Genomic DNA, 12,199 nt, shown 5'->3' on the forward strand with positions numbered 1-12,199 from the left:
GTCCTGCACGGACTTTTAATCTGTGACCTTGGCCTAGGCACTTGATCTAAATAGCCCCTCTTCATCCAGATGTATAAATGTAACCATGCGAGGTAATATTTACCATACTCTAATACTCTCATTGAGTATCATTACAAATTGAGAAAGAAACAGTTTCAATATAACATAGGAAATGTTTATTTGTAATTAATGTATGATATACATAATATACAGTTTACAATATAACAACATATGCTAGCACTATTACATACCACTCAACAGATGCATAAAACTATTCTTCAACAATTGCAAATTACCCGGTGAACAGGAATTACTTGCTTTCTTTACATGTTGACATAAAATAAATAAGAATATTTGACAAACAATACTAACCACTCTTCTTGGTTTACACTGTGAGGTACTGGAGTTAGTGCTAACTTGTAAAGTTGAAGTCATAGACTTGAGTTGAACAGAGACAGGATCATTAATTATGGATCCCTTCTGCTGATAGATTTCTTCATTGATAAGGCTCTGTTTAAATAGAAATGAAACAATTTAATATTGCATTTATAATTAATGTTTATTTAAACATCACCATCAATACATACACTGCTTAGTTGTCCAATGTATGACCAGGAAGCAATAACAGCTCCCTGGTATGACCCTCTCATTATTAATTGGTGTTGCCATTATTTGGTGAAACCAGCAGCTACTATAATATCTGATACATGAGGGTAATAAAGTCTAACTCTCTGTACATATTTTCTGTCCAATCTCTTATCTGGTTGATTAACTGGACCAAGTAATGTGTTATTAAACACTACCTGAGCTATGTTATACAACCACAAACCTGTAACTTGAATCCCCACTTAATGATGGGAATATTAACTGAAATCATGGAGCTGTCATTATTATTATACGGTTATGCATTGATTGTCTGCTAGATGGATTATCAAAGACTATAGTCTCATGGTATATGTTCTGAAATATAAACTCTTCACTCTCTAATATTGGACACCTGGTCAAGGTGTGCTCACAATTTTGTCTGTTGCAACAGTTGCTGTCAGTTGTCATTGACCACACACAAGAAAATGTTGAGCATTAAATTTTTATTATAGGACATCTGATCATTGTTTTTTTGTCCAGTACAAAGTTGATTTGCAATCATCAATGACCACAGACAGCCTGAACCAGCTTATCTCACATGACCCTTCCCTTGACTATATGATTACAATCTGACCTTCCAGAAAGGTTTTAGGCTGTAGGCTTCTAGTTGAAACTTTATCAGTCCACTTAACTTTGAAATCAATTAAGCTTGAGTTAAGACAGATAACTGGAATCTGTGACATAATTAATAATACCACTTGAGCTGACAAATCTACATCTTACTTTATGTTCCAGTGAGTCATCATTATAAAACCAAAGATGAATTGTCAATTGATCCCCCAATTCAGAAACTCTGTTTACAATCGGTAAGACACAGACACACTTCAGCATCTTGGGAATGAAAGGGACATGAAGACCAATGAGACAGGGTTTCTCAGCTTCAACTGCAAAGTGCTGACTATTCATAGAGCAGATGAGGTGATTCCTTTCTTGGCTCCATTTGATAACTTTATCTGATGGGAATTTCAAAAACAATTTGCTAACTGGTAACGTTTTATAACATGGTGAAATGTATGTAGAAAAGATCAGAGATTTTTATCTCTTATCTGCAGTATCACTTGTGGACATCAACTAATTAAAGTCACTGGTAAGGATTTTACAGTAAGCAAACGTGTATTCCAAACTGTTTAAATATCCAGAAAGAACAGTCTTCCTATGTTAAGTACAGACACATGAATGTATGAGCAGTTGGACATTTTATTTACCAATTTTGAGATCTAAAATCAACTCTGACACCAACCACTCCTTTAATAATTGTTATAAATGAATGAGATTGACATGACATTTTTAATACACTGTGAAATATTTTCACAACTTACTGCTTAAATCAACGTCACCATTTGAGATAACCTGTTGACCCTTTGAAGCTAGAGAGTGAAACAGTTATTTGGCCATTTGAGTGTGTTTAAAGCACTCAAAACACGAGTATCAACTATGTGAAGCAGATGTCATTTTCTGGATGACTTTATGTATTGTTGGAGATCACTTAAGATTTATTTTATATTGGGCCCATTCAAAAACTGAACTGATATGAAATTGACCAAACTATATTCACCAAAAGAAAATCATAAAATCTGAGAACTCACAGATTAATTGTAGCTTTAATTTTCGAGATAACATGCTTACAAGGATTACATACTTTGACACTTGTTCACCTCATGGAACCTTTGATCTCTGCCAATGTCAATAGGCTTCTACATACTACTACTTTTTGAGTTATCGTGTTTACAAGGTTTTCAAATTATGACCTCTTTTGACCTCAACTAACCTTTGGCCGTCACAGAAAAGAAAAAGGTTCTTGTACTCAAAAAGACAGATCCACAAACCAAGTTTGAAGTTAATCCAAAATGAATTTTTCAGTCAACATATTTACGAACAAGTGTTACACACACACATGCCAGTACCATTGCATAGATTCCTTTTGCTTCTGGCAAGGTATAAAAAATAATTTGTTGGTACCATACTTCCCTCTTACGAATAATAATTTCTACATTACACAGAACCAGACAGCCAGAATGAAATTAGTGATTTTCTTGCCAATTATAGTGTTCATGTACTCCGGTGATTTCACTATAACAAGCATTTTCACATTTTTCACATCCCAGCATTACTTCTGCAGTTATGCAGGTTTAGAAGGATTTCAAGCTTTGACCTTTGCTGACCTCATACAACATTTTTCTTGGCATAACAAATTTCAAATTGTTTGAAACACTCTGGTGGATATAAAGTATGTATTAAGTTCATGGAAAACATTAAAGTGATGAAATATTATGATCGATGGACTTATAAAGCACAATTCACAAGAAACCGAAACACACCTGTTTGTGATACACCTGAGTACACATCAATACCCATCTGGTCAGCTGGAGTAACAGCACAGTGTGGAATAATCAAGGTAACAGGCTTTTGTAAGGTAAGGCTTTCTGGACCAAATTTCACAAAAGGGGTCAATCTTAAACTCTTCTTTGAGATAGGTCCTTGACTGGCAGGGTCAGTAGAAACCCACAGACTAACAATCCTTCCAGTGTGTAGTGCACCAGCTGGTACACGCAGGTAAACACCTGCGATAAACATCTCTCCTCCATGCTGATCAAAGTATTGTTCTTTATAAAGATTGGACCCTGGGAACAAAGGAAGTCTCTCTGGAGGAGAAAAGTCATATATTTCAAGTGAAAGCAAAGTATTTTGTATCTTTGATAGAAAAAGTGTTAATGCATAAACTGTGTCAATACACAATATGAAAACTAGCATGTTTAATACAAACTGATTTTACTTTCTACTTGTAGAAACAAAATAATTAAGAATCAAAATAAATGTTAATTTTCGACATTGAACATAAGCCATGAAATGTTGACCTGCTTAAAGAGAAATAGATATAGGAGAGAATATTTTAATGACAGTAACAAGAATTAGGTTTGTTAAGGATTTCTAGATCATATTCCTAATATGTAGCTATTTTGTGAAGAATTTTCCTACAAAAAAAATAATGCAAAATCCCTTTTCTTCCATGAGCACTGAAAGAGCAAGGGCTTGAAATGTTGTCCTAGAATGTTATATAAGACTGATGTTAAATATATCAGGAAAAAATATAAAAGAATAAAACATGTAGCTGAATACATAGGGTATCTTTACCATGATCTTCCTTGGCAAGCAGCAATAGCCGTCTTCCCAGGTCCAGTTTCCCATGTGACAAATTCAAGGCTCTTTGGACATCCAGCCTCTTGTATCCCTCTTCTTTCAAAATTTTAAAATTTACTAACAACTTTGATTCCCTTTTTGAGATTACGACTTGTTTCTCTGGAAGTTTTACCTGAAACAATGTTGAAATATTACAAATTCACATTTTTGATCATACTTTCATGAAGATAGAAAACTAATTACTGCATTTGATTTGGCTTCAGTGAATATTCTACACAGACTTCCTGTACACTTGAACTCTAGAACGTAAGTTTATGTAAGCAGAAATAATCAGTTAAATGCTGTTTCTTTTACAACCAGTAAAAGTAAGGCTTTTTAGTAATGGAGAAGTAATTCATTTTTCTGTTATGTGACTTGCAATGACAGCAAGAAGGATACTTTCATATCAGAAAATACAGTACTCAACCATACTAAGATATTAATGTTATGCAAGCTTAAAATGTTTTTGTAAAGCTTTTACAAAGCACAAACCATTCTCTTGCCATCTTTTTCTCCTTCCTTTTCCTTTACATTCTTCTCCTGTGATTTGTCGATGTACTCCAGCACCAGTCTTGCCACCTTATCAAAGTGAATAGCTTTCAATCCTTCATACAGTCTGATCATTTTCTCTGGCATGATGAGCTCTATTTCATCCAATATTTTCATCAGCATCTTTCCAGATTCTGCTGCTCTCTGAATTTTATCATTTTCTGCTGGCTCGAGTGGAAACAACATGCCTAGCTTTTCACAATGTTCTTTATCCAGAAGTTTTGCAATATCTCCTCTCAACTTTTCATATTTGTGTAAGCCTGAAAGTGAGGACATATAATCCACATCACATTCCACAAAATATAGCAAAGAATAGATATTACATGCTGAATCACACATATGCTAATTGAGTGCCAGGTTTGAACAATGAGTAACGTTCACAGCTAACATGCACAAGTACACAACTGGCCCACAAGATGCATACAACCAGCATAGAGAACTTTGGTATGCAAGTCAACCTCTGGTGGGTGCACACTATAAATTGCTTCAGTATACCGTCCACAACATGCGTGCAACTTTTCAACTTTAAGACCTTGTCTTGTGCATAAATTCTAGTCTTATATACAGCTTCACTTTCAAAGTTGGTTTGAGCCTCAAAGTTGGAAGCGAGCATACTAACTAAAAATGGAAGTGTACAAATAGGACTTAGAAATCTTTTGGGTTCAGCAGCATGATTATATGTCTCTCCATCAAAAAACGTTCATGTTAGTGAAATGTTTCCCAATAAACTAAGTTGATATAAGTAACACTCAGGTGTGTTTATGCTAAAACCAAATGCTATTACCTTTTCACCTCTACTTAGACACTCAACTGGTTCTCTACTTGTGCTTATTTTTTCATCTCCACTAATACACACTTACCTGGTGTATGTCTAGGATATTAAGCATTTATTTTTCTTCTTCTAACTTCACTTAGATGCTGGTCAGGGTGGACTTCTAAAACTAGCTAAGTCCACCGATTTGTTTCACTTCCACATTAAAAACTTACCTGGTTGCAGAATTTCCTGGCTTTCCGGAGATAAGAGAATGTTTTTCACCTGAAAGAAAACAAAAATAAATTATTATATGACCAGGGTTCTGCCGCTGCCGGTCGGCGCCGGTCGGGCCCGACCAGCACGCTGAATTACCGACCGCCACAATCTGCCTGAGTGACTTTTCCGACCGGCACTTATTTTCGATAGGAACTCCAAAAAACAGCTCCATGGCCGGAGGGTCGAACGTACAGAAACAATCTGTTTGAGACTAGGGGAAATCCAGTTCATAACTGTTCAAAATATCCAACACATCACAGTGTCATACTTAGTAAAAAATACCAGAGTTCCGCATTCCAGACCAATGACTGTTTTCCGTTTCCAACTCCCGATCGTACTTTTGATAGTTTCATTTATATCTATTTTTATCGCGCGAGACACAGGCACTATCCAGCTAGCTAGTACACATACGGCCGTTAACCTTCGTAGCGGGTAAATTTACATCATATTGCATTAGGCACGAGTGACAAGGGCTGGAAAACCTTGCGAACAGTCCGAACCAGGTTCGCGGGAAATCCGCGATGCTCGCGGGAAATCCAGCCCGGCTGGCGAAAAAAAAAATCGGACAAAAAAAAAAATAGAAAAAAAAAACGGGACGAAAAACTAAAAACAAAACACAAAGGACAAATAAGTACATCTATAAAAAAAAAAAAAAAAAGTAAAATTTCACAAGAAAAGTTTCAGAAACAAAAGGAAAATGTTCAGAGAGCGTGCTCGCAATTTTAGTCACAATACCAACGAGTAATGATGTGTCCCCAACCCACTTACAATGGCTATTTCGCAAGCTTCAGGGTATACGTGTCACACGGACACCCACGGCCCAGCGCGGGAAGGTTGCTGTAATAAATCAGCCTCGCGGGAAATGTTTTGAACAATATTGCCATTCCACGTTCTTTTATATTTGTATTGTATGTTGGTTAGTAAACGTTTTCTTTCGTATGAATTTGACTTCAGTTCAGTGTTCCCACTAAGGTGCGGGATTCCCTTCAACTGACTCAGTAATCCCGCAAAGAAAACATTTGTCTGCTGGAAATCCCCGCATCGTTTTTTGCATTCGCAATGAGTTTATACTCAATGTACAACTTATTCACTTGACCGTATAGAGAATAAAACTGAAAATCAATTGTGTAACAATTGTACGGAAAGGTGCTAGGCTACACCTTTCAAATTTTACGAAAGATCGAGCAAAGCACTTTCGAAAAATTCACGCCAAACTTGCATATCGTACTAAATGCAACTAATGTCATGTAAACAAGGCTCTAGTGCATCCATTTATGAATATACTGTAAGACCACATCTGGTGTTAAGCGCGGGGAAAAGAAAGTATTTTCTAGCATTTCCAAAAATACCGAAAAAATAATATCCTACCATAGTTAAGTGTATAGCAAATAGCCTAACCACCTCGGCGGTTATAACGGATCTCACGTAACTACAAAATCACAACTAATTGTATTTTGCGGAGTTTACGTTTTCTACAAGAACATGGAAACAATATTTATTTGGGAGTGGACTCTCACTCACTGTCCATCTAAAATTATCATCTCAGCCTGAATGATTTATTTAATAGGCACCACCGGCTGGTCTGTACTCTGGTGCTCCAGATATCTGTCCTAACTTTTTTCATTAATTATGAAAAATTCCAGACATGAGATCTCATTTCAAAGCTGTCTACATGTGGCTCAGAATACTCGCGAAGGGCCGTTTCCGGCCATCTGGGGGGTTTCCAAAACCCAAAATTTTCTTGTACGCTCCACGCCAACTGATGGTGGCGCTCCGCTTAGATAGTCCTGCCGGCACTCAATCCACCCTGGGCAGAACCCTGTATGACTGATGGAAACTTTAAGTGTAAGAATGTTTAACATTCACTTAACATTCATCCGGTTATCACACCCCTATGAATGATTGGATTTACAGTAGGAACGCAATGTAGAAAAATAGGGCTGTAGCAAACATGGAACAACACATAATAAATGTGTGAAATCCCAAAAGAAAAAGGAATGCTGATGACAACATACCTAATATTTATGCAGCATGCATGAATTGGTTCATAAGATAACCCCCCCCCCCCCTCCCTACCTAAAAAGTTTTCCATAATTGTTGACCGGTGTATGTAATAACACACAGGTCACATGTGCACTTTCTTTGTAATGCAATGCATTCTGAGTTACTTATTAATTACAGAGCAAAGAGTCGAAAAAAGTTGGAAAACATGATCAAAATAAGAAATGTAAGAATACCAGGTTCACTGGAGTGACTGGAAAAAAAATACATGAATAAAAAACTACTATTATTCAATTAAATTCAATTATCATCCACCATGAATATTACAAAGAAGAAGGAACCATAGAGATCATGCCAACGAATAAATATAATTCAGTTACAGTGTTGACATTATTGAATGACACAAAATATTTACTTTACTGTATATTTCAGCTTGGAAACATCTGCAGGATTCCGACAGATGGTACATCACTTAGCAGAGAAATGATCAGAAGAGAGAAGATGCTGCTTAATATTATGTAATGAAGAGACATATGTGAACTCAAACAGCTGGAAGACAATCAGCAGACAGAACTCACCTTTGATTTGAGGATAAGAGCTTTCTGGTTTTCATTTTGAAATACTTTTAACTCCACATCAACCATGTCAGTGTCTCCATCGTTGTTTCTGTTAAGTCTGAACTGATGAGAGACTCTACTGGCAGCACAGAGGTAATCAATGTCTACATGCTAATAGATAAAAGATACTGAGGATGAGAATGCTTGTTAAGTATTCAGAGGAACGATGCTACATATAAGATATAATAACGAGGGAAATGACATGTGGTGATGTACAAATCCTTACAATTTATCGGGAGCTGGTGAAGACCATAATTCCTATTGTAAATAGGAATTCCATAACATTATTTGCTTTAGATTGTTACCAGGGGTAGGTATTCTACATAAATATATTCAAGCTATGGGTATTCATGTCATTGGGGATGAACACCGCCTTACATCATTCATTCTCTGTTTTATGAGTGTTCAGAGATATTATTATTATTTGTTTGTCTCCAATATTCCTGCTTTCGGGACAGCCACTTAATCAAGACCCAATCCAAGATTGGAGAGAGTGCCACAATAATTGAACACTGCCTCAAATACGAATGTAGGTGAATAATAGACATCTGCGTTCATCATCACCAACTTAAAGCCACGGTAAAAAGAAGCTTTTTGCAAAACCATACTAAAGAACATAGGACCAAACTTCACTTCTTTATTCATATAAACCAAGAATACCAACCCACACAAGATCCTGCTAAACAACGCTGTACTACAGAAGTTTGCTTATATTGTGGTTCCTTCTGGGATTTGGAACCAGAAACCATATATTAGTAGGGCAACACTCTAACTGATACACAATTCGATCCACTTTAGGTAACCAATCCTTAACTACAAGTCTGGTAATGTTAAAAGACAAACTTTAAAGCATTGATAATTACAAACCTTTCTTGATTCTTCCGTCGTTAGATGGTAACCATCACCGGGTGTTGACATGATCAGATCAATGTAAGAAACACGGTCTTTGCCGTCATTCAATGTCCGGGTAATTGGAAATGTTGTATAGTTTCCTAGACATAGTTTGGAATGGTAGTCCTCTAACAGCAACTAAAACATAAGAACATGAATATGGTAATTGCAAAGAAACAAGCAGAGAGTTAATTTTACAATTTATTGCACCTTCACTCTTTACAGAGAGATCAATACTGTTATAGCAAGTAACATCATCTTTGTTTCCTTAATTTGGTCCATTACCAATGTTGATTGTTTCATCAAAACTGGGTCAAATGCATAGTTTTGAGAGGACACACATATTTTGTAGGAAAAATAAATAATAATAATGTTAGTAAAATACCATCATCGGTCCCTCTATAAGACTATCAGCATTCTCCCTTTATGACTGTCAGTTTCATCTAAGAACAAACACTTTTGGCAGAAACATGTTTTATGTCAGCGGCACGTTTAAATATTTGCATTTCAAATGTAACATATACGTCTTTTTGATGTGCTACGATGAATAAATAAATTGTATCACACAAATGTGCCTTTATCAAATCACTTCATAATTTGCCAGTCACTATACAAATCATGAAAGAAAGTAACATTGCCAGTATCTGACTTACAAATCACAACATGGAACAAAACTGACCCACCATGGTAACAGGAGATAATCCTCACCTTGTACTCTTTATCACTGTCCTTACAGAAACATACAGTTATTAAGACATCAGCTTTGGCATCAAGTATCCCATCAATAAATGGAACAATACGGAATATATGCTTCTGTTCTGTTTCTTGGCTGACTAAATTAACAAAGACGTAGCTCAGGATGTTAATATCAAGTCTGATCTTCTCCGTGTCTAGCTCCCAATCAATAGATTTCTCTTCAGTCCAAGTTATTTCACCTATAATAAGTAATATTATATATAAAGTATAGTATTGAGTAAACTTAAAAACAGTATGTATCAAGAGCCTATTAGATAATATATATATATAGAATTCAACAGAACTGATTCTCAGCATATAACTCATTGTACTTCTCCTGGTGCATTAGTCAATTGCATTTTAAAGTGTTTATTGGCAACCATCTTTACCTTCTTGTAAATTTTCTTCATCTTTCAGACCAGTAAAGATAATAACATCATGTCGATCTGGCTCAGGAATAATAGCCGAGTGAGGAATAGTCAGCTGGGCTGGCTTGTCGAGGGTGAGCCCTTCTGGCTCTAGTTTTATCAGAGGTGTCATTCTGCCCCTACGAGCACTGCCAGGGAGGTGTATGGTGGGATCATAGATCACTTTAACAGCAATTACACGATCAGAGGATAATGCACCTTCAGGAATAGTCAGATGTACCCCCATGATGCTAATAGTTCCACCTTCATACGCGATCCTGTGTTCAATGTATGAATGATGGTGCCTCATTTCAAGTATTTGTGAATCTTTTCTTTGTTTTGGTAGTTCTCTCTCTTCTCTCTCGATCAAACTTTCCTTACTATGTTCATGATCTTCCTCTCTTTCATCAGAACCTTGTGATGAAGTTGATTCATCATCATGGTCAAATTTGACTTTTTCAACTGAAAATAGAATAATGGAAACACAAACACCATTAAATGAAGCTTTTACATCTAAAAATCAAAACTGCCATACTGAGCCACATTCATCCCTAATCAGAGAATAATTAAGTGTTCAAATTTTGCCTAGACTTTTGTCTTCTATAAGTACTATGGACAAAATAAATTATTCCCTGCTAATTTAAAGTTCATCATTACAAATACCTAGTAATTGATTTATAAAAGAGGTATTACTCATGGCATCATAAATAAAATGTAATAAATATGTAATACAAAATAACAAATAGCCTGAAAGCCGAATATTAACCCCTGACTCACAGACATTTCTAGAGTTTGTATTGTACTGTATTAGTTTGATTTCATCTATTCTGATTACATATTTTATTCATTCTTACCAGGCCAGTCAAGGAGTTGTGGTACTTGGTTTTCTTCAAACTGAAAGGGGTCAACTTTAGACTGATATGGAGCTAAGTGATATTCATTTGTTCGGTTAAGCTGAATATAAACCAAACCCTTCTGTAGGTTAGTGACATCATACATATTGATGATGTTTCTTGTCTTCATGAAGTTAATCAGAGTGATTCCTGGCGTCTCTATCAGAGAAACCCGGCGCAGCATATCAGTTTCTGCTGGTGGTAGACGGAACAGAGTTGCTAATTTCAGAGTGCTGTCTAGAGTAAGATCTTGGGCAACGTTGACCATTAATCTGCCGTAATCAGCTGAAATATAAATGAAAGTAACCAAAATTATAGTTCAGGATCTCACTCAGCACAACAAACCAGCTGATAAAACGGATTAATAAATAATGGATGACATCACATTTTCCTATTTATCACTTGATGATTAGATTGTTTTCTATTGTATTTATATATAACAACAAAATACATTTCTTTGAAATCAGTAAATTTTCTTTGTGTGGAATCTGAATAAAAATTTATTCCTAGTCACCTATTCAGTCAAGTTGGCGTGTGTATGTGCGTTGGCGTATGTGCTTCTATTTTGTATTCTGATTGAGGACTTGGACAAACGAATTCCAGGTTCTCGAATGTGACTTCCAAAGAATCACTATGCCTTTGCAAGAATTCTATAGTTAAGTGGCGTTATTAAAGTTAGGGTACGTACAATAAGGTCCTTGGACTGAATGTAAAACACAGCTGCGTGTGTATGCATGTGTATGTGTATATGACGCCCTAGCTTGTACACATTATATCTTAAGATGGGTAACCTCTGCATAATTAGTACAAGAACCCTATTGTTTTGGGTGAAGGTCAGCAGAGGTTAAGCCATGGCAATCTCAAAGCGCTGTATCTCCAGGACAAGAACATCAAAGGAGCTCATAAATCCAAGGTAGGATAGCTGTATGTAATGGTTTATATGCGATATATCCAGATGACAGATAGGAAATTGTATTGTTATATTATGCATGTTACTTCCCTATGAAAAGTACAAAAACCCTATTGTTTTGGGTGGAGGTCAAAGGTCATTTGCAGTTAGCAGAGGGAAAAATGTGAAAATCACAAAAATGCTGTATCTCCAGAACCTGAACATCAATGAAGGTCACATATGCATGGTATTCATGATCGCCTTATATAGTGTAAAGTTTTTGCACAATTTGGTGTAGGTCAAAGTTCATTTAAGGTCACCAGGGGTCAAAATTGATATCTCCAGATGGGAAACTTCATTGGCTC

The 12,199-nt window shown here is 36.1% G+C and overlaps 2 protein-coding genes across 3 annotated transcripts in view; both read right to left on the reverse strand.

The window, feature by feature from the left end:
- The window catches only part of LOC139960272 (uncharacterized), a 79,837-nt gene that overhangs the window by 35,371 nt on the left and 32,267 nt on the right, over nt 1-12,199 (reverse strand). The gene's annotated exons all lie outside the window — the stretch shown is intronic.
- The window catches only part of LOC139960271 (uncharacterized), a 135,413-nt gene that overhangs the window by 3,195 nt on the left and 120,019 nt on the right, over nt 1-12,199 (reverse strand). Inside the window, exons 13-17 of one of the 2 annotated variants that reach the window (XM_071958516.1) lie at nt 4,315-4,631; nt 3,778-3,955; nt 2,964-3,287; nt 1,369-1,598; nt 373-510 (exon numbers count right to left, since the gene is read on the reverse strand). The exons of the other annotated variant lie outside the window; for it this stretch is intronic. Of the exons in view, the coding sequence (XP_071814617.1) occupies nt 373-510; nt 1,369-1,598; nt 2,964-3,287; nt 3,778-3,955; nt 4,315-4,631 (1,187 nt within the window). The remainder of the gene's footprint in view (nt 1-372; nt 511-1,368; nt 1,599-2,963; nt 3,288-3,777; nt 3,956-4,314; nt 4,632-12,199) is intronic. 2 annotated transcript variants of the gene reach the window in all.

Source organism: Apostichopus japonicus, chromosome 19, assembly GCF_037975245.1.
Source record: "Apostichopus japonicus isolate 1M-3 chromosome 19, ASM3797524v1, whole genome shotgun sequence".
Lineage (NCBI taxonomy): Eukaryota > Metazoa > Echinodermata > Holothuroidea > Aspidochirotida > Stichopodidae > Apostichopus > Apostichopus japonicus.